Source organism: Trachypithecus francoisi, unplaced genomic scaffold (assembly GCF_009764315.1).
Source record: "Trachypithecus francoisi isolate TF-2019V2 unplaced genomic scaffold, Tfra_2.0 Lachesis_group20, whole genome shotgun sequence".
NCBI lineage: Eukaryota > Metazoa > Chordata > Mammalia > Primates > Cercopithecidae > Trachypithecus > Trachypithecus francoisi.
Genome location: NW_022681466.1, coordinates 51,866,009 through 51,888,044, shown reverse-complemented (window position 1 = coordinate 51,888,044; position 22,036 = coordinate 51,866,009). Strand labels below are relative to the sequence as shown.

Genomic DNA, 22,036 nt, shown 5'->3' with positions numbered 1-22,036 from the left:
TCAGGAGGCTGGGGGAAGGTCCTGGGAGGTGGGAAAGTCCCCCAGCTGCTGGGTTCCCAGGGGCATCTACTGAGCTGCGTTCCCAGAGGCATCTACTGGGCTGAGTCGCTCCCTGGAGGCTGTCCACATCAGCTCTCTCCCCTGCTGTGGGTCAACTCAGGCCCATTTATGGGCCATACGGCTGCTGCTGGAAGGCATGTGGTGGTGAATGGGAGGGGATAGCTGTCAGTGTACTTGGGGAAGAATCCCCCATCCATGGCAGCTTCCATGGGAGGCAAGGCCCCGGCATCCAAGGGCTGCCTCTGATTGTCACCCACCCCCACCTGAGACCTTAGTGGTTAGATGAGGGGGGGCGGGGCCTGATTCGCAGCAGGGTGTGTCCAGATGGTCAGTCTCTGGTGGCTAGCCTGTCCTGACAGGGGAGAGTTAAGCTCCCACTCTCCACCGTGCCGGCTGGCCAGGTGGGCTAAGGGTGACCGAGAGACCAGAACCTGCTTGCTGGAGCTCAGTGCTCAGAGCTGGGGAGGGAGGTTCTGCGGCTCCTCCGCTGTCAGCGCCTGCAGCCCCTCCCCGCTTCACCTCCTCCCGCAGCCCCTGCCACCAAGAAGCTCCAGGATCCCAGCAGCCGCCACACCCTGGCTTCAGCCTGCTCAGTAAGTCGGTGGGCAATGCTGGTGACGTTGGAGGGGGCCGGGTCCCCAACCCTGACAGCGAATGATGGGGCGGGGAAGGCTAGTGGGCTCCTGGCTTCTACAGCCTGGAGTCAGGGTCTGTGTGGGGCTCTGGCTCCCTCTCCCTGGACCTCCACACCCCTTCCTCTGCTGCCAGGGTGGGTGGGGGTCCCAGGAGGTGGTGTAGGGGCTGGACAGACAGCTGTTGCTGCTGAGACTTGGGAGTCTTGGGCTGGAGGAATGGGCCAGGGTTTGGTTGGGGACACAGATGGGCTAAATGGTACGAAACAGAAAGGATGCCCTCCTGCCCCAGTGTGCATAGAAAGGGTGGTGGGTCACATCTGCAAACTGAGGTAGCCAGGCAGCTCCCCACCCCACACATTTCCATGGGAGAATGCCCCACCCGAGTCCCAAGGGCCTGATCCCAGCCTACCCTCTCCACTTCCCTCTGCTGCTGCTGCTCCTCTCTGCTCTCTGCCCCCTGCCCTCGTTCTCCACCCTTCTGTCTCTTTACCACTCTCTGACTTGTTTTTCTTCTTTCTGATCCTGCTGACTGGGGCCACGGGGTTGCCCATCCCTGACCGAGGCCCCACCCTTGCCAAGTGATGGAGGCTGTGGTTTCAGTTTTCCTGTGAGGGTGAGATTGTGTTGTTTGCTGAGCTTCCTAGGCCAGCCTAGGGCCCAAGGGTGGTGGAGATAGCCTGGGCCACAGGCTAGGGGCCTCCCTCCCCTCGTGAAGCCCCCAGAGGCCCTGAGGCACAGAGGTGGCATTCAATGCCTTCAGAGCTGAATCAGACTGAAAATATAGACAGACCCTGAAAGACTTTGAGAACGGAAGAGGAACCTCATGGTAGATGCATGGTGTCAGATCCAGCTCTGCCAACTGGTGACCTTGGGAAAGCCACTTCCCCTTTCTAAGCCTTAGTAGTCTTGGCAGCAAAATGAAGGGCTTGATAGTCTAGTGGTTTTCCCAATTATTTCTCCTTAGAGCTCCCCTTCTGTGGTGAGGGGTTGAGTGACTGGCCCCATCCCAGCCATCGCACTTTTCTCTGTTGAAATATTGGCCGCCAGGCAAGATGTTGTGTGAAGAAAGGGTTGTGCTGTTAATGCAAACGGGAACAAGGGTTGCGACCCCTCAAATACCAGGAAGTCCCAGAGGAAAAGTCGGGGACAGTCATGGCTCTCCTGGGGGACATCAAAGGGGTGGCCCTGCTGGTTCCCTGTTCCTCACACCACAGGCTTCCCTCCCTCTTCTCATCCCTGCTCCTCATCCCTCCTGGCAAACTTCCTCTGTATTGGGGCTGGGCTCCCACACAGCGGGTGGACCTACTTGCACTTGGCTTTTTTGCCATTAGAAGTAATGAGAAGTAATGGCAAAAACCGCAATTCCTTTTTTTTTTTTTTTTGAGACAGAGTCTTGCTCTGTTTCCCGCGTTGGAGTGCAGTGGTGCCATCTTAGCTCCTGCGTTTAGCAATTCTCCTGCATTAGTCTCCCAAGTAGCTGGGATTACAGGCACAAGCCACCGTGCCTGGCTAATTTTTGTATTTTTTTTAGCAGAGATAGGGTTTCACCATGTTGGTCAGGCTGGTCTCGAACTCCTGACCAGCCTGCCTCAGCCTCCCAAAGTGCTGGGATTACACGTGGAAGCCACCACGCCCAGCCTTTTGCATCAACCTAATACCTCCTTTTTCAGGCTCCAGTCAGGCCAACACCGACCTGCAGCTGGGAGGAAGACGGGACCCTTGACATCTCCATCTCCACAGAGGTCCTGGCTGGACTGAGCAGCCTCCTCCTCCTAGGATGACCGTACCCCCCAGCTCTCCAGTTCTCAGGCTGGAGACATTAGACGGAGGCCGAGAAGATGGCGCTGAGGTGGACGAAGTAAAGCCGGCTTTGGGGAGCGGGCTGACTCCCACGGAGTCACCGTTCCAGGGCGAGGACCGGAAATTCGCCCCTCAGATAAAAGTGAACCTCAAGTATGGAAAGGGAACAGGTGCCAGGTGAGGCAGCAAGTGGGGTCAGGGAAAAGGGGGCCCCTTGGCCAGCTCCAGCAGAGAACCCGGAGTGAGACTCATTGACCAGCCCAGCACCAGTGCCCCTTCCCACAGCCTGTGGTGTCCTCAGTCTGCCTCTGATGGCTCCTGGGCCCAACCGGCTGATCTCTGCTCTGCTATCTGGCATTGCTCTTTCCAGAGGCTTCCCCATTCTTGGCCTTCTGCCTTCTGAGGTCATGTTCTTTGTGAGATACATTCTCAAGCTCTTAAGTCCTCAACTGACCCTCAAATCCACCATTCATGCCAACTCCCACCCCTGTCATGGTCCCTGCTGGGGAGGCAGCAGGATCCACACTCCATCCCGTGAGAATCAAGGACATCTGGAAATGTCCCAGGCTCTCCTCAGTTCTGCAAGGCTGAGCCTGTCACTCAGGGGACGTGAACTGTGGGATTGAGGATAATGGGCTTCTGCTTGGAGTCATCTGCACTTTGATTTTCCTGTGGTCTTTCCACCAATTCAGATTGTGTGAGCCCCATATTCCTGAGAGTCCCGCTTCCAGTCCTGCTGCACCTGGCACCCCTTACCTCCCTGCCTGGGGTGGGGGCCTGCCCAGTGAGACTGGAGAATCCTCATGGGCCAGGCTAGACTCTGCCACAGAAGCCCCTTCTTCCCTTGATGCTTGAGGTGCTTGAGATACAGCCACCAGCTTTGGCCTCCCAGGCTAGAGCCGCTTCCTGTTTGTGCTGGAGGATTGTGGTCAGATTCAGCACCAGGATAGGGGAGGTTGCGTGAGGAGCTTCTGGGAGCTGTGAAGCCTTCCCGACACAGGCAGGACGGGCCCTCGATACCTTCAGTGCCTCAATCTGTGCTCTCGTTGGGCTTCTCTACCCCAGGACCATGATGCCACCCTGGTGACAAAGTTATTTGTCCAAATGGCTACTTCTGTGAGCCAGACTGTCCACAGGGCTCCTGTCAGCAGCAGATAGAGCCCTCATGGCCATGTGTGGCTTCCTGGTGCTGACGAGGGAAGCCTGACTGTAATTACAGTCATAGCTGTTGGCTTAAAAAGTCAACCCTTGAAATCCCCACCAGAGTCAAGGAGGCAGAGGCTGCAGTAAGCAGATTGTGCCAGCATACTCCAGCCTGGGTGTGAGACTCTGTCTCCAAAAAAAAAAAAAAAAGTGACTGATCCCAACAGTCACCTTGTCACCAACTTTTATTTGGTCGACCCATTCCACAAGAGAAGTTAAGCTGGGATCTGAGGGTACACAAAGCATTAAATAGCACCCCGTTATTTGTCTTTGCATATCTGCTGGTGGTGGTGCCAGAAGCCCCAGAGGCAAGTTGGCCCCTGTGAATAGTAACACAGCCCAGGAGGGAATGACTCATGCCCTTCCCACTTTCAGTCACCAGACGCTGCTAGATTCTGATAAGCTACCAGACCCCTTGTGGGGTCTGTGGGAGAGATTTCTCCTTAAGTGTGCCTTCTCCATGGTGTCTGATATGTTTCCACACTGGGCCCGGCGTTAAGCCCAGGTAATGCTCTGTTTCCGGGAAATTTCTTGCTGCCAAGCCTAGAATCTCTCTGGGGGTTCAGAGCCGGGGTCTAAAGTTAAACAGCCCTGCTGAGATTCCCAGTTTGGCACTGTGTGACTTTGGCAAGCTACATGACCTCCTTGTTTATCTAAAGGAGAAATGAGTGGTTTCCGACCAGCAGGGCTGAAGTGAAGATGAAAGACACAGAATATTCTGTAGCTAATAGATGGTTTCTGACAGGAGAAGGGAGCTTTTCTCCATTCTTTCTTTGAGGGCAGTGATGCATGCAGCCACTGTGAGTCTGCGGGGACCTCCCACAGCCCTATCCAGACCCAAGCCCAAGCTCAAGAGCCACCACAAGTTGTGTGTGCTGAAGGAGACCCAGTGGGATATCGAGGCCGTTGAGAGATGGTACATCAAGGCACCTGGCACATGACAAGCACCTGATGCTGAAAAGTGTCTGTGATGACTGGTGTCATGGGGATGAAGCAGCTTAATGCCTGGACAGGCCCCTTTTCCTCCTCCCGGGTTCTCCTTGGTTGGCTGTAGGTGGATAGAGGCCCTCAGAAGGGCTCTCACTGGGCTCTTAGGCCTGAGGGGTGAGCAGTGTGTACAGGACTCCCTGAAAGGGCTCCCTGGGATGGAGGGCTTTTGGGGGGGCCTGTGGTCCTTGTCCAGCATGAGTCACAAACCACATCCTCCAGTCAGCCGGATCCAAACCGATTTGACCGAGATCGGCTCTTCAATGCGGTCTCCCGGGGTGTCCCCGAGGATCTGGCTGGACTTCCAGAGTACCTGTGCAAGACCAGCAAGTACCTCACCGACTTGGAATACACAGGTAGACCCTGCCCTGTGCATCCAAGGCTAGGCATCGTGTGAGCTGATAGTTAGGTGGGCTGGGTGGGCGTGATCCCTGGTCAGGAGCCGAGGAGTGAGTGTTCTCAGCAGCCCTCCCACTAGAATGATTGCTGGGGAGCCCTGTGGACAGAGCTAATCAAGGATGGCCTCCTGTCAGTCTTGGTTGTGCCTCCCACTTCCACCCACCCCTCAGAGCTCCTGACTACCTCTGTCACCCCTAGCCCATTAGCCCATTGCAGTGGCTGAATGTAAACCCAAAACAATCTTTTTTTTAAATTAAATAACAGTGTTGTTGAGATATAATATATAACGGGCATACTATATACTTAATCCATCTCAAAGCACTCTTTGCTGAAAATCTAAGTATCTGTATTCTTTGGGCTGATCAGAAAAATAACATAAGTACTCTAGAAGATTCAACAGTAAGGAAACATATAGAGCCAACGTTAAACACAGTCTCTCATCCTGGGCCCCTACTAATGGTTCGAGAATGCATCTGTTTGGAGTTTCTTTCTTTTTTATTTTTGGAGAGATAGGGTTTTGCCATGTTGCCTAGGCTGGTCTCAAACTCCTGGGCTCCAGCGATCCTCTCACCTTGGCCCCCCAAAGTAGTGGGATTATGAAGCCTCCGCGCAGCACCTGTTCAGACTTTCTCTTTCTCTTCCTTCCTTCCCTTTCCTTCCTTCCTTTTCTTCTTTCCTTCCTTCTTTCTTTCCTTCTTTCTCTTTCTTTCCTTTTCTCCCTTCCTTCCTTCCTTCCTTCCTTCTTGAGAGAGTCTTGCTCTGTCGCCCACACTGGAGTGCAGTGGCGCGATCCCAGCTCACTGCAAGCTCCGCCTCCCGGGTTCACACTATTCTCCTGCCTCAGTCTCCCGAGTAGCTGGGACTGCAGGTACTGACCACCATGCCCAGCTAATTTTTTTCTTTTTTTTTTAATAGAGATGGGGTTTCACTGTGTTAGCCAGGATGGTCTCAATCTCCAGACCTCGTGATCCGCCTACTTCAGCCTCCCAAAGTGCTGGGATTACAGGCGTGAGCCACCGCACCCATCCTGTTCAGACTTTCTTAATACATCAGTATATATTTACATAAATGAGGTGACATATATACTAATTTGTAATGTGCTTTTCCTCCACTTAATACATCTTGCAGCACTTTCCATTTCACTGCATGTCTTAGTCACTTTGACAACCGCAGAGTGAGTTTTCCATTGTGTCCCTCATCATAATTTAGTTAACCAATTCCTTACTTATCGATGGTCATTTAGGTTGTTCATAGATTTTGGCTTCAACTAGTTGTGTGCCAGGCCCTCTGTGTGCTATCCACTTTGTTTATATTATTCCTTTTTTTTTTTTTTTTTTTTTTGGGAGACGGAGTCTTGCTCTGTCGCCCAGGCTGGAGTGCAGTGGCATGATCTGCGAAACTCCACCTCCCGGGCTCACGCCATTCTCCTGCCTCAGCCTCCTGAATAGCTGGGACTACAGGCGCCCGCCACCACGCTCAGCTAAATCTTTGTTTTTTTTAGTAGAGACAGGGTTTCACTGTGTTAGCCAGATGGTCTCAATCTCCTAACCCTGTGATCCACCCGCCTCGGTCTCCCAGAGTTGTGGGATTACAGGCATGAGCCACCGTGCCCGGCCTTTTTTCTTTTTTCTTTTTTTTTTTTTTCCCTGAGATGGAGTCTTACTCTGTCACCCAGGTTGGAGCGCAGTGGCGTGATCTTAGCTCATTGCAACCTCCGCCTCCCAGGTTCAAGCAATTCTCCTGCCTCACCTCCTGAGTAGCTGGGATTACAGGCACCCACCACTTTGCCTGGCTAATGTTTGTATTTTCAGTAGAGATGGGATTTCACTATGTTGGTCAGGCTGGTCTCGAACTCCACCTCGTGATACGCCCGCCTTGGCCTCCCAAAGTGTTGGGATTACAGGCATGAGCCACCGTGCCTGGCCTTATATTCCCTTTGAACCTTACAATAACCCTGGAACATTCCCATTTTACAGTAAGGAAAACTGAGGTTAAGAGAGGCCACGTGACTTGCCAGAAGGGAGAGAGACATTAAGTGGTGGAGTCATGTACAAATACTGCTCTGAATATTCTCGTGTAGACAGCATTTCACGAATGATGACTTATGTCTTAGAAATTTAGTTTCTAAGCCGGGCATGGTGGCTCACACCTGTAATCCCAGCACTTTGGGAGGCCGAGGTGAGCAGATCACGATGTCAGGAGATCGAGACCATCCTGGCTAACCAGTGAGACCCCATCTGTACTAAAAATACAAAAACAAAATAATAATAATAATAGCTGGGCATAGCGGCGTGCGCCTGTAGTCCCAGCTGCTGGGGAGGTTGAGGCAGGAGAATGGCATGAACCTGGGAGGCAGAGCTTGCAGTGAGCTGAGATTGTGGCACTGCACTCCACCTGGGTGACAGAGAAAGACTGTCTCAAAAAAAAAAAAAAAGAAAGAAAGAACAAAGAAATTTAGTTTGTAGGGCAGAAATTGTAGTCATACCTGTTGGTATTTCTTATCTGTTACTTGGAGCCTTAATACCCTATAACATGGTTGTGCTCCCAACAGTTGTGTGTAGCACCTCTTTTAATCTTCCCAAGGGGTACTTTGAGCTAGGCTTGCTATACCAGCTATAGGGCAGTCCAGCCGCTCCAGGTCTCGGCACCACTATGCCCCTTACCTTCCCTTCTTCCCACAGAGGGTTCCACAGGTAAGACGTGCCTGATGAAGGCTGTGCTGAATCTTAAGGATGGGGTCAATGCCTGCATTCTGCCACTGCTGCAGATCGACCGGGACTCTGGCAATCCTCAGCCCCTGGTAAATGCCCAGTGTACGGATGACTATTACCGAGGCCACAGCGCTCTGCACATCGCCATTGAGAAGAGGAGTCTGCAGTGTGTGAAGCTCCTGGTGGAGAATGGGGCCAACGTGCATGCCCAGGCCTGTGGCCGCTTCTTCCAGAAGGGCCAAGGGACTTGCTTTTATTTCGGTGAGTGAGCCTTTCTTGGATAAATTGAGGCAAAGAGCGGGTAAGGCCTTGTTCAAGGTCATATGGTTAGTGTATGACAGAGCTGGCAGTTAAACCTAGGTCTGTCTGACCCCGACACCCTGCTTCTAACCACTAGGCTGCCTGCGAAAGCAGTTTGTTTTTTGCCCAGGCCAGTCTCAAACTCCTGGGCTCTAACAATTCTCCTGCCTCAGCCTCTCGAGCTGGGACTACCAGTTGCACCACTACATCCAGCACTAATTTGTCATAAGAGATGTTTCATCCTCGTCTGGCCACAAGATGGGCATGCACCCAGACCCAGGGAAGGGAGTAGTGGGCTGCTAGCACTGGCATGTGACTTGACCAGGCAGAGCCTGAACAAAGAGGCAGCGTGTCTGGGCTCTGGCAAGGGAGACAGCAAAAGGCAGCAGGTTGGCTGGCCCCTGTTCTGCTCCCTTCAGTGGTAAAGAAGCCTGATCTGCTTCAAGGAGTGCTGGCCTTTTGTCCAAGGAGCATGAGGAGTAGGCAGATGGAAAGCAGGAGGCCTGGGGCCCAAGCTGCTCTCTTGGCCTGCAGGTGAGCTACCCCTCTCTTTGGCCGCTTGCACCAAGCAATGGGATGTGGTAAGCTACCTCCTGGAGAACCCACACCAGCCTGCCAGCCTGCAGGCCACTGACTCCCAGGGCAACACAGTCCTGCATGCCCTAGTGATGATCTCGGACAACTCAGCTGAGAACATTGCACTGGTGACCAGCATGTACGATGGGCTCCTCCAAGCTGGGGCCCGCCTCTGCCCCACTGTGCAGCTTGAGGACATCCGCAACCGGCAGGATCTCACGCCTCTGAAGCTGGCCGCCAAGGAGGGCAAGATCGAGGTGAGTGGCTGTCCCCTTCCCACTTTCCCTCTCCAGGAAGCAGTAGGTCTCACCCCAAAATTTCTGCAGAAAGAGCCCAAGGGGTGGTGAAGAGCAGTGGCTTCTCCACTTTTCAATGGAATACTCCTGTTAGTAAGAAAATTTTCAGTATGTACCTCTAATATATGTGTGTTTATTTATAAATTGTATATGAACTATTGAATATATTACATTATAAAACATTGGGATTTTTGTTTTTTTTTTTTTTTTTTTGAGACTGAGTTTCACTCTTCTTGCCCAGGCTGGAGTACAATGGCGCGGCTCATCACAACCTCTACTTCCCAGGTTCAAGCAGTTCTCCTGCCTCAGCCTCTCAAGTAGCTGGGATTACAGGCATGTGCCACCACACCCAGCTAAGTTTGTTTTTGTTTTGTTTTGTTTTTGTTTTTTTGAGACGGAGTCTCGCTATGTCACCCAGGCTGGAGTGCAGTGACACGATCTCAGCTCACTGCAACCTCCGCCTCCCTAGTTCAAGCAATTCTCCTGCCTCAGCCCCTGAGTAGCTGGGATTACAGGCACCCACCACCACGCCCAGCTAATTTTTTTTGTATTTTCAGTAGAGACGGGTTTCACTATGTTGGTCAGGCTGGTCTTGAACTCCTGACCTCATGATCCACCCACGTCAACCTCCCAAAGTGCTGGGATTACAGGCACGCACCACTGCACCCAGCTAATTTTTTGTATTTTAAGTAGAGACCGGGTTTCACCATATTGGTCAGGCTGGTCTCGAACTCCCGACCTCAGGTGATCCGCCCACCTCAGCCTCCCAGTGTTGGGATTACAGGCGTGAGCCACGGCGCCCAGCCAAACATTGGGAATTTTAAAAAGTCGTTTGGGTTTCTTTATTAAGAGATTGCCTTTTTATATCTTTTGTCTATTTTGCTATTCTGTTTCTGCATATTTATTGATAACTTTATAATGAATTTAGTATTTTGTCTACTATAGCACTTGTAAAATTTTTCCTAGTTCATCATTTGTTTTTTGAATTTTATGATTTTTTTTTGCCATACAGAATTTAAAAATTTTTATACTCTGCAAGTGTAATTATCTTTTCCTTTAACCTGCTACAAGATTATATATATAATATATATGTACATAATATATAACTATTATACATTATATTATAGATTATAATTATATATAGTATATATATAATCTTCATACCCATATTCTCTTCCAAACTTTTGCAGCTGCATTTTTATTTTTTGAGACAGAGTTTCACTCTTGTTGCCCAGGCTGGAGGGCAGTGGTGCAATCTTGGCTCACCGCAACCTCCGCCTCCCGGGTTCAAGCGATTCTCCTGCCTCAGCCTCCCGAGTAACTGGGATTACAGGCATGCGCCACCACGCCTGGCTAATTTTGTATTTTTAGTAGAGACGGGGTTCCTCCATGTTGGTCAGGCTGGTCGCAAACTCCCGACCTCAGGTAATCCGCCTGCCTCAGCCTCCCAAAGTGCTGAGATTACAGGCGTGAACCACCACGCCCAGCCTGCAGCTGCATTTTTAATGCCTAAGGTTTTGACTAGCTGGAAGTTTTTCTGGTAGGAAAAGTAAACATGAGGCGGCCCCCACTTTGTTCCAATAGCTTACCAATGGCCTGTTCCAAATAGTTTTTACCAATAGCTCACCAGGGCTGGCCTCATGGGCTTACGGCGGAGATTTCTGAAAGGTTAAGGAAACGATAAACATAAATAGAAGTTTTAACCTTTTTTGCTGCCCTCCCAAGTTTCTTGGAGTGCTCCCTGGGGTGGGCGAACCTCACTTTGTTGTCTAGAGGCACTGCTGTGTGGCCTATGAAATCAGTGCCCTGATCTATTCCTCCTTTCCCATTCCTCACGTGTGAAACCAGAATGCTTCCTAACCTGTTTGGATTAGGGAGCACTTTCTAGTCTGCTGAAAACTCTGGATTCTGACCGTGAAATTGCACACACAGATATAGCTAGTAGACTCTGATCTCAGGGGCCTCAAAGACCCCAGGGCTAAGGATCTCTCTGCCATTTGAGGAGTTCAAGGAAGGCCACAGGGTTGGGAGGGGAAGGAAGAGCCAGGCTGGTTGGCAGGCTGGGGCAGATGTAGCTGGGTGTGTGTGTGTTTAAGAGTTTAGACACACAAGGACCTGCATGTACGGGGGCATGTGCACGTGTCAGCTGCAGCTCTGCAGACCGTGGGCAGCTGCAGGGTCCTGGGTGTTTCCCAGCCTTGGCCCAGGATCAGTGCCAGGAGGGGACCGTAAAGGCAAGCTCGTATGGTCACCCTGCAGATTTTCAGGCACATCCTGCAGCGGGAGTTTTCAGGACTGAGCCACCTTTCCCGAAAGTTCACCGAGTGGTGCTATGGGCCTGTCCGGGTGTCGCTGTATGACCTGGCTTCTGTGGACAGCTGTGAGGAGAACTCGGTGCTAGAGATCATCGCCTTTCATTGCAAGAGTCCGGTGAGCCCACAGGGGCATGGGTGCACATAGAGGACCCAGCAGAGCTCCCAGCAAAGTCCACAAATTGGGGCTGCCTGCTGGACCATATCTGCCCCATTCCTGTGCCAGTGGGGGTGTGGCTGCATGTCCCAGCAGGCATGACCCTGACCATGGCCACTGGGCCCATACTCAATCCATACTCCAGTCCCATCCAACACGGGGATCATGCCTAGGGCCTTGTGGCAACCATCCAGGTCCTCTCTGTTAACCAGCATCTCATTTGGAGGGCAAGCCCCTTGGTCACACTGTAGCTGGGAGGGTTGGGGTGAGGTCCTTTGGAGCTCCTGGGGTGTGGAAGCCTGCTCCCTGTCCTCTCTCCTCATTTCCTGGGCCCTTGCTTTGATCCTGACATGGAGTGGGCAGACTGTTTGCACTTGTTGAGTGTACCCATGGCTCTCCCCTCCCCATCCTAGCACCGACACCGAATGGTCGTTTTGGAGCCCCTGAACAAACTGCTGCAGGCGAAATGGGATCTGCTTATCCCCAGGTTCTTCTTAAACTTCCTGTGTAATCTGATCTACATGTTCATCTTCACCGCTGTTGCCTACCATCAGCCTGCCCTGAAGAAGGCAAGGGCGGGAGGTGGGAGGGGGGCACATACTGGGGGAGGCCTGCTTGAAAGAACCCTGGGGGAAGATGGGGCAGTAATAGTGCCGAGGCATGGGCTGCTGGAGTGACATGCCCAAGCTTATGGGAGCCAGCACCCCAGTGCTAACAGTGATACAGTGAAGATTTGCTGAGTGCTCACTGTATGTGAAAAAGGATTCTAGGTGATGGACATGTGTTGACTAATGTTCCCCAAAACCCCTGAGATGGTGAATTATTATTATTATTATTATTTTTTGAGATGGAGTCTCGCTCTGTCGCCCAGGCTGGAATGCAGTGGCCGGATCTCAGCTCACTGCACGCTCCGCCTCCCGAGTTCACGCCATTCTTCTGCCTCAGCCTCCTGAGCAGCTGGGACTACAGGCACCCGCCACCTCGCCCGGCTAGTTTTTTGTATTTTTTAGTAGAGACAGGGTGTCACTGTGTTAGCCAGGATGGTCTCGATCACCTGACCTCGTGATCCACCCGCCTTGGCCCCCAAAGTGGGGGGATTACAGGCTTTAGCCACCACGCCCGGCCGAGATGGTGAATTATAATCACCCTCAGTTTATAGTAGAGGGAAGGGAGGCACAGAGAGGTTAAGTAACTTGTCCAGGGTCACATAGGCTGAAAGTGGTGTGGAGAGGGAATCTGAATCCAGGCAGTCTGGCTTCAGACCCCACACTGAAATGCTACACAATGTACCTCTCAGGATCTGGTGGTCCTTCCCTGGAGCCCATGTTCCCCTGCTGTTCTGAAGGGTTCTCCACAGCTAAGGCTCAGAGCGGGCCCTCAGCTTCAGCTCTCAAGGGTGAGCTGCTCGAGAGAGGACCCAAAGCCCTAGGTCTCATCTGAGTGTGTCTTCAGCAGGCCGCCCCCCACATGAAAGCGGAGGTTGGAAACTCCATGCTGCTGGCAGGCCACATCTTTATCCTGCTAGGGGGGATCTACCTCCTCGTGGGCCAGGTGAGTGCCCCTCCCCTTCTCCCACCCAGAAGTAAACCTAGAATTCTGCTTCAGGGGGCTTAGAGCAAGTTAGCTGCATCCCCTCACTGACAATACCCGGTCCCACCCAGAACAACCAACCTCACCGAAGCTGAGGGCCAGAGGTTCTGGCCTTGCTTTCTGAGTCCCCGGCAACCCTCTGCTGTGCTTTTGGGGTTCCTCGGGGTAGCAGATAACTTCTCTGATTCCTTGGCAGTACAGGCTCTGCTCCCCCAGGAATGGAGCTGGAAGCCCCTGCCCCCAGCCAGGCCCCTCGGCTGGGAAGTTCCCTTCTTGGGGAGCACAGAGACCGGGGGTAGGTGGGGTTCAGGCCAATTCACCCAGTAGGGCCTCTTCAGTGGGAAATGCTGTAAGCCTGCAGGACACAGGCTGGACACCAAGACATTGGGACCTCCTTAGAGTGGGCAGAACTTGGGCATCAAACCCAGGTTGGCTGGGGTATGGGTGCTCCCTGTGAGGCCAGGGAGAAGGGAAGGGAAAGGCACCCTTCCCCTTCCTGCATGCAGTGCATAGGTCCTTCATCTGCACCCCCAAGCCTTGCCTGGTGGCTGTTCTTTCCAGAAAAAGAGTCCCAAGCTATCTCAGCTATCAGAAGTATTCATGAGTCCCCCAAAACCAAAGCTGCTGACTTAGCCCTAGCTGGGGTGCAGGCTCCTGCTCAGCCAGGCCAGCAGGGGGCATTCGGGAGAGCAGGTTTCACAGCCCTCTGTCCTCTCTTTCTCCGCAGTTGCAGTACTTCTGGCGGCGCCACCTGTTCATCTGGATGTCGTTCATAGACAGCTACTTTGAAATCCTCTTGTAAGTGGATTCTCACTCCTCCTCCCCTCAACTGTCTCTGAGGCCTGGAAGAGGCAGTGTGGCAGAAGGCACCAGGTTGACTTTAGAGGCGAGGACACGGGGCCCAGGAAGTCGGGACCTGTGTACAGGCCAGACCCAGGAGTCTCGACTGCTGTCTAGCCTGGGGCCCCTTTGTGCTCCTATCACTGTAGATGGTGATAGTGACATTTACTAGGCCTCAGCACACACCTGTTTCACTTAGTCCTTGAAAACACTCTATGTGTCAGGCATCATTATTATGATGCCCATTTTACAGTGGGAGGGAACTGAGGCCCGCAGAGGTTAAATGTCTTGCCTAAGATGGAGGTCAGGACCTTGGTCAGCGCGGGCCAGTGGGGGCTCAGGGAGCCAAGTGGCCAGCAAGCCCACCTGGATCCTGCTCCCATACAGCCTGTTCCAGTCCCTGCTCACAGTGCTGTCCCAGGTGCTGTGTTTCCTGGCCATGGAGTGGTACCTGCCCCTGCTTGTGTCTGCACTGGTGCTGGGCTGGCTGAACCTGCTTTACTATACACGTGGCTTCCAGCACACAGGCATCTACAGTGTCATGATCCAGAAGGTGAGAGAAGGGGGTGGTCCAGAGGGACTCTTTTGGCCTCATCAGGCAAGAGCCTTCCTCCACAGCTATCCTAGGCAGAGGAGGGCATGTGTACATCTGCCTGCGTGCCAGCACCCAGATACTTGCTGGATGGAAGCTTAAGTACAGGCATGCATATACCTCTCTCAGGGTTCTGCACGCACATGCAAACACATGCACGTATGTGTGTTTGTAGGTGTCCACACGGGAGCATGTGCATCCTTCCACATGCAAGGAGCAAAGAATATGTGCATAAGCTCATCTGCATGTCTGTGTCCTGGGATGTGTGGGCACGGGCATGTAACTGCGTTCATTTATGTATTCAGCACATGTTTAGGGAGTGCCTACTGTGGGTCGGGCCCTGTTCTAGGTAGGTGTTGGGAATATAGCAGAGAGCAAAACAAAAGTCCTTGTTCCCCTGAAGCTGATGTTCTGGTGGGAGGAAATGAAAACCTTAAGAAAACAACTGAGAACATTCCACACTGCTAAATTCTATGAAGGAAAAAAATCGCACAGGACAATGTGATGGGGAATGGCTGGGATCAAGCACCCTTTAGATGGGATGGTCTGGGAAGCCTCTCTAAAGAGGGGATGTTTAAGTTGAGACCTGAAAGAATGATTCAGCCACCGCAGGGTGAGGAGGAGATATTCTCAGCAGAGGGCACAGCAATGGCTGCCGTGAGCCAGAAGCAGCTTGGGGTGCTTGGGACAGGGCGAGGAGGCTGGGTGGCTCAGGAGATGGCAGGAGGGTGGAGGTGAGGAGGTTGGGAGGAAGGGAAGGGCCAGGGGCCCCTTCCACGGGGAGGAATTTGGAGGCCCCCAGAGGCTTTTTTTTTTTTTTAATTGTAGAAAAATACATCTAACATAGAAATTAACTGCTTTTTTTTTGTTTTTTGAGATGAGTCTTGCTCTTGTTGCCTAGGCTAGAGTGTGATGGCATGATCTCGGCTCACTGCAAACCCCTATTCCTGGGTTCAAGCGATTCTCCTGCCTCAGCCTCCCGAATAGCTGGGATTACAGGCACCCACCACCATGCCTGGCTAATTTTTGTATTTTTAGTAGAGACGGGGTTTCACCGTGTTAGCCAGGATGGTCTCGATCTCCTGACCTCGTGATCCGCCCGTCTCGGCCTCCCAAAGTGCTGGGATTACAGGCTTGAGCCACCGCGCCCGGCCTAATTTTTTGTATTTTTAGTAGAAACGGTTTCACCATGTTGGCCAGCCTGGTCTTGAACTCCCAACCTCAGGCAATCTGCCCGCCTCAGCCTCCCAAAGTGCTAGGATTACAGGCATGAGCCACCGCACCCAGCCAGATCTGAGATATATTTTTAAAAGACTCCTCTGCTCAGTGTGGCTCCATAGGGCCCACGCATGCGTAAGTATGTGTGTGTACGTGGAGTGTACACGGGAAACACGCTGCTGTGGGTGAGGCAGGGGTCTGGGGCCGTGACTGGCGGCCCAGCTACCCACTTTGACCCCTGGGCACATGTGTTCCAGGTCATCCTGCGGGACCTGCTACGCTTCCTTCTGATCTACTTAGTCTTCCTTTTCGGCTTCGCTGTAGGTAAAGACCCCCTCCAGACCCCTTCCCCTTCCCCACGTTCCTTGTCCACCCTGTATACTCTCAAGGCTGCCTGCCGGTCTCCTGGGCTGAGGGCCCCTCTCCCTTCATCCCATAGCCCTGGTGAGCCTGAGCCAGGAGGCTTGGCGTTCTGAAGCTCCTACAGGCCCCAATGCCACAGAGTCGGTGCAGCCCATGGAGGGACAGGAGGATGAGGGCAACAGGGCTCCGTACAGGGGTATCCTGGAAGCCTCCTTGGAGCTCTTCAAATTCACCATCGGCATGGGCGAACTGGCCTTCCAGGAACAGCTGCACTTCCGTGGCATGGTGCTGCTGCTGCTGCTGGCCTACGTGCTGCTCACCTACATCCTGCTGCTCAACATGCTCATCGCCCTCATGAGCGAGACCGTCAACAGTGTCGCCACTGACAGCTGGAGCATCTGGAAGCTGCAGGTGCCACCAGAGAGGCTCCCTGTCCCTGCCCCACCCCACCCCACACTCAGGGGTGGGGAGTGCTCTGGACCCCGCGGAGTTGGGCCTTCCCTAGCCAGGGGGTGCCGGGTTGGGCAGCTCTACCTTGTCAGAGTCTTCCTCCTTTTTTTTTCCCCCTGGAGACAAGGTCTTGCTCTGTCACCCAGGCTAGAGTGCAGTGGCACAATCACAGCTCATTGCAGCCTCGGCCTCCTGAGCTCAAGTGATCCTCCTTCCTCAGCCTCCTGAGTAGCTGGGGTTACAGGCAGTTGACACCACATCCGGCTAATATTTTTATTTTTTGTAGAGAAGAAGGTCTCACTATGTTGCTCGGCTTCAGGTGATCCTCCTACCTTTGCCTCCCCAAGTGCTGGGATTACTCCCTCCTCCTTTAAGAAGCTCATAGATGTACTCAGGACAGTGTCCAGCACCAAGTAGGTGCTCAATGTGCCACCAGCTACTATTATCATCATTGTTGTCCAGTTTCTTCAGTTTCTTCTTTTTTTTTTTTGAGTCAGAGTTTTAACAGGCTGGAGTGCAATGGTGCAATCTTGGCTCACTGCAACCTTTGTCTCCTGGGTTCAAGCAATTCTCCCACCTCAGCCTCCCAAGTAGCTAGGATTATAGGCATGTGCTACCACACCCCCACTAACTTTTTGTATTTAGTAGAGACAAGGTTTCACCATGTTGGTCAAGCTGGTTTTGAAGTCCTGACCTCTGGTGATCCACCTGCCTTGGCCTCCCAAACTGCCGAGATTACAGGTGTGAGTCACCATGCCCCACCCTGCTGCTAATTCATTGTTGATCTTGGGGAAGTCATTTATCTCCTCTGAGCCTTGGTGCCCTCCTCTGCAAGGTTCTGTGCCCCACCTGACTCACTGGTATGCCTCTGGGCAGGCACATGTGTGGGGTGAGCAAATGAAGTTCTGTTCCTGGTGGTGTGGCCATCTGGAGCCTGAACGATGTAAGAACAAGTAGCTGTCAAGTACTTATAATGTACAGACTTCCCATCAGCTGTCTGAGGCACTTTGTCCTCAGTCTACAAATGGGGAAACCAAGATGCAGAGAGGCTGAGGGCCCAACCCCACACAGGTAATCGGATGTTGGAGCCGAATTCGAATCCGCATGTTTAGTTGACTTTGGGTTATACTGTGAAGTCTGTGGGGCACTTTCCTGCTCCGCTTGCCTTGTGTGCCTTTGCTCCCAGGCAGGGTCCCAGGACATTCTGTCCCCAGAAAGCCATCTCTGTCCTAGAGATGGAGAACGGCTATTGGTGGTGCAGGAAGAAGCAGCAGCGGGCAGGCGTGATGCTGACCGTCGGCACTAAGCCAGATGGCAGTGCTGATGAGCGCTGGTGCTTCAGGTGAGTGAGTGGCGGGAGGGTCTCCTGGGGCCTTGCTGTTCAGCAATCCCTGGGGCCCCCCCTGCAGTGCAGGGCACAGCTGCCAGGAGCCAGGTCTGGTGGGAAGGGCAGGTATAAAGAGCACCAGGGACTGAGCCTGAGCAGATGAGGTCAGGGGTCTGGATCTCACAAGCCATGGCTGCCACATGACTGGCCATCTGCCTGACCCAGGGGCTTAAACTGAAGATCCCCTCCTGGTGATCTCAGACTCCTCCTTGTAGCCTGAAATGTGGTATAGTAAGGAGGCCAAGAAGTCAGAAGGACCCTTGGGTTCCCAGCACTCTAGCCTTGCCTTGGCTGCTCTGTGTCCCCCCACCCCCAATTCTGCCAGCCTGATCTCGGAGCTACAACCCCTTCCATGCAGAACGTGCCCTTCTGTGTCCAGGAAAGGCTGGGACACTGGGAGAGGGAACCTAGTGACAAACGCACAGCTAAAAACAGATACTGTTGTGAGGCAGCAGATGAGCAGAGAGCAGAGAGCAGAGAGAGCAGATGAGCAGAGAGAGCAGAGTCTCAGGCATGAGGAACAGCCGTGAAAGTCCCCAGAACCTGGAGCACAGATACACCTGATCTGAATTCCTCTTTTCTAGTTGCTCTGGGCAACCCAGGCTGCTGTGAGCAGCCGGAAGCGATGGATACTGATTCCTGCAAGTGGGCACCTGCCTCACAGGACAGGGCTCCAAGTGGGTGGCCCAGAACCCTGCAGAGAGAAAGCTTGTCCTCCTCAGGGCCTCTGTGTGCACCAGAGCATCTCTTCGTAGTCTCCCAATTTGGGGGGCCAGGCTCCTCTCTGGGGTGGGGGGACACGGTCAAAGCAGGCAAACCTCAGAGCTCCTCTGTTGCCCTCAGGGTGGAGGAGGTGAACTGGGCTTCGTGGGAGCAGATGCTGCCTACGCTGTGTGAGGACCCGTCAGGGGCAGCCGTCCCTCGTGAGTAGCCTGGTGACTGGAGCCTCTGCCCTGGGGTGTGTGTCTCTGCTGCTTGGCCACAAAGCCTTCTCTGGGGCAGGACCCAGAGACCTCCTCATAGACCCAGAGACCTCCCCATCTGTCTTTGCAGATCCCCGCACACCAGCTCCTCTTACAGGGATTGCCTCCTTAAAACAGTGGTTTCCTCCTTTCCTTTCCACCCACACCTTGCTTTCAGGCAGGAACCAGGGAAAACCTCTGAGGCTGTTAGCGCTTCCACCAGCCCAGCCTCTGGCTGCCATCTCTCCAATGCCAGTCAGTCACACCCTTTGCTCATTCAATTGATTATCAAGGGTCTGTCCCCAGCCAGGCCTGGGCTGAGCCTGGGGACACAGCAGGGGAATAAGTTAGGAAGGGCTGTGTCACAGCGTAGCCCACAAGAGAGGCAGCATCTCCCTGGACCCTCAGAGGGACTGCCCTGCATAGGCCCTCAGCCCCTTCACACCCTAAGTCTCCCACCTCTGAGAAACCACTTCCCATGCCTCCCCCATGTCTGTGGCCTGTGTCCTCTCCATTCTAGTGTAGTGATGGCCCCTCCTGTCCCCACCCTGCTGCCTCCACCAAGATCGGTTCCTTCCTCCCACCCTCAGAGGCCTGAGGATTAGCTGTCTCCCCTGCATACCCTTTCTTTCTAGAATCTTCAATAGCTCCCACCTTCCACTGGTTCACCTCCTCTCCTTTCTCCATCTCTTTCCTGACAAATTTCACTTGCTTGTGCCTGTTGCCCCCCACAACAGCCTCCTGAGTCACCCATGGCCCCTGTTGTAGGGAGGCTACTCTGGCCTCTTCTGCCCCACAGCCTGCTGGTTTCCCAGGCTCCTGGGCCGTGACCATGGCCTCACATACAAACAGGTTTCCCTTCACCCTGTCTTTACATCTCCCTCCCTTCACTAGAATGCCAGGAAAGTCACCTCTGAAAGTCACCTTGTCCCTCCCTCATCTTGCCCAAGCACTCCACACCCCACTGCCTGCTGAGGCCTCCAATGTGACATTCCCAACAGGAGCAGCCTTGGGGTTGCCCCAGCAGGTCACATGTATGTCACCCCACCCCCTGCTTACCCAGGTAGAAGGCCTTGAGTCTTAGCCTATTCCCCCCACTATACCGGCTCTCCCACCTGGAGCTGAGTGTCCTTGACCTCTCAGGTGGCCACTCATCCCTCTGCCCTGCCTCTCACTTCTGCTTCTGCACCACTGCAGGGCGGCCCAGCCTGCACCCTTATCCCATTCCAGTCCTGCTAATATGGACAAAAACTACATGCAGCCCACACTACACAATGCCTCCCGCTGCCTGGAAGGCCGCACTCCTCAGAGCGGAGGTCAGGGCCCAAAGCTATCTAACCCACTCCCCACACCTCCATCCAAGGTGGCGTCTGCAGTGCCCCTTGTTCTTTGCTTTCTTTGGTTCATCTCTGGATTTGTCTCTGTCAGAAGCGCTCTTCCTCCCCTCTGGGTGTCCAAATCTGCCACCTCCCCTGCGGGATGGGTCCCCTGTCTCCTCTGAGCTCCCCCCAGCATGTCTCAGGTGTTCTGATCTCTGACACACAAGTCTGTCACCTCCAGGCACTTTAAGCTCCTGGGGGTGTTGGGAAGCCCCTGACATGGCAAGGGATTGGGAAATGCTTGTGGAGTGAGGGAAGCAGGGAGAGGGACTGCTGGCCTCCAGAACTGCTGAGGCTGTCTCCACAGCATGACGTGTTTTCATGACTGTGGCCCCTTGTTTCCCTGGTGCCTGCTTCCTGGGGACACACTCAAGGGTTAAGCCACAGTGCTTGCCATCTGTTAACAGGAACTCTCAAGAACCCTGTCCTGGCTTCCCCACCCAAGGATGAAGATGGTGCCTCTGAGGAAGACCATGTGCCCCTCCAGCCTCTCCAGTCCAACTGATGGCCCAGATGCAGCAGGAGGCCAGAGGACAGAGCAGGGGATATTTCCAGCCACATCTGCTGGCTCTGGGGTCCCAGTGAATTCTGGTGGCAAATATATATTTTCACTAACTCTTCTGGAAACATTATTTGAGCAGAGTTGCTGGGACCCGTAGAGCTGGTAATGTCTGCATGTCTCTGTGTACACAGGTCTGTGTATGAGACTAGATTGCTCCTGCCCTTGCCTGGGCAGAGACCCTCAGCTGCTGTGTCCCCACCCTCACCCCCACGTCCCCAAGTCTGGAGACTGCCCTCTTCCTGGGTACAGGCAGCTGGCTGAGGTACCGTGCCCATTGTTGTGGCAGATATATGGTGGTGGACATGGGCAGCCACCTCTCCTCTCTCTCCACCACGACACCCTTTGCTTTCCACACCCACCCTGCTTTTGGGCAGGCACCTGGGAAAATCCGTTAAACCCACCTCTCTTGCTTTCTCTTCCTACTGGGCTTCTTGCTCAATTCCCACCCCTCCCAGGCCATTCTCTGCAGGGCAGCCAGAGAGGCCTTCCTAAGATACAAGACAAACATGTCCTTTTTGTGCTCTGAAGGCCTGAGAGGCTCCCCAGTACCCACAGAATGCCCTAGCTGGCATCCCGAGACCCCCACGGTTTTGCCCAAGCATTTCCAGACACCTCCTCCCCTCTACCTCTGTTGTCCCTCTCTCCTTAGCACTCTCCCCAAATACAGGCAGGCCGAGGGACCTCGTGCTTGATCCCTTGACCCAGCTCTTGCTGGAAGCCCCCCTCCTCCATTAAAACCCTATTCTTGCCAGGCACCTGTAATCCCAGCACTTTGGGAGGCCGAGGCGGGCAGATCACCTGAGGTCAGGAGTTCGAGACCAGCCTGACCAACATGGAGAACCTACGTCTCTACTAAATATACAAAACTAGCCGGCCGTGGTGGCACATGCCTGTAATTCCAGCTACTCGGGAGGCTGAGGCAGGAGAATCACTTGAACCCGGGAGGCAGAGGTTGCGGTGAGCGGAGATCGCGCCATTGCACTCCAGCCTGGGCAACAGGAGCGAAATTCCGTCTCAAAAACAAAAACAAAAACAAAAACAAAACCCCACAAAAACACAAAAACTAACAACAACAACAACAACAACAACAAAACCCTACACGTATTTCTGAGGCCAGCTCAAAAGGTGTTATGATTGCCTTCCCAGTTTTTTGCCGTCAAAATGAATTTGGCTCCCTTGGTATAACGTGTGTGTGCAAAACGTGGTTGCATGCATTATTTTTCAAGGAGAGAGCTGAGTATGTTCATAGGCTGAAAG

At 53.4% G+C, this 22,036-nt stretch overlaps 1 protein-coding gene and 1 long non-coding RNA gene across 9 annotated transcripts; one reads left to right on the top strand and one right to left on the bottom strand.

The window, feature by feature from the left end:
• Positions 1-338: 338 nt before the first annotated feature.
• Positions 339-20,837, top strand: TRPV2 (transient receptor potential cation channel subfamily V member 2). 8 transcript variants are annotated; one of them, XM_033181751.1, is made up of 16 exons: positions 367-653; positions 2,366-2,672; positions 4,908-5,041; positions 7,766-7,777; positions 7,879-8,056; positions 8,630-8,928; positions 11,227-11,397; positions 11,850-12,005; positions 12,889-12,987; positions 13,754-13,824; positions 14,254-14,419; positions 15,934-16,000; positions 16,116-16,450; positions 17,704-17,831; positions 18,720-18,799; positions 20,625-20,837. In XM_033181751.1, the coding sequence occupies exons 2-16, from the start codon at positions 2,651-2,653 to the stop codon at positions 20,720-20,722; spliced, it is 2,016 nt and encodes a 671-aa protein (XP_033037642.1). In that variant the 5' UTR covers positions 367-653; positions 2,366-2,650; the 3' UTR covers positions 20,723-20,837. The 8 variants fall into 8 exon arrangements, 7 of the variants coding, with proteins under 7 accessions (XP_033037638.1, XP_033037637.1, XP_033037642.1 ...); XM_033181750.1 differs by lacking the exon at positions 7,766-7,777 and having other exon boundaries at positions 7,852-8,056; XM_033181748.1 differs by having other exon boundaries at positions 7,766-8,056.
• LOC117066413 lies at positions 8,927-14,256 on the bottom strand. The gene is made up of 4 exons (XR_004430330.1): positions 13,113-14,256; positions 12,727-12,837; positions 10,557-10,628; positions 8,927-9,054 (listed from the first exon to the last, which is right to left on the bottom strand). It is a non-coding gene; the product is annotated as an uncharacterized LOC117066413 (long non-coding RNA).
• Positions 20,838-22,036: the final 1,199 nt, after the last annotated feature.

Excerpts from the sequence above, each read along its gene's own strand:
- TRPV2 (XM_033181746.1), top strand. The coding sequence starts at position 385 with ATGGTCAGTCTCTGGTGGCTAGCCTGTCCTGACAGGGGAGAGTTAAGC. Across the intron at positions 11,398-11,849 it reads CCTTTCATTGCAAGAGTCCG|CACCGACACCGAATGGTCGT; the intron begins GTGAGCCCACAG and ends TCCCCATCCTAG. Across the intron at positions 13,825-14,253 it reads AGCTACTTTGAAATCCTCTT|CCTGTTCCAGTCCCTGCTCA; the intron begins GTAAGTGGATTC and ends GCTCCCATACAG.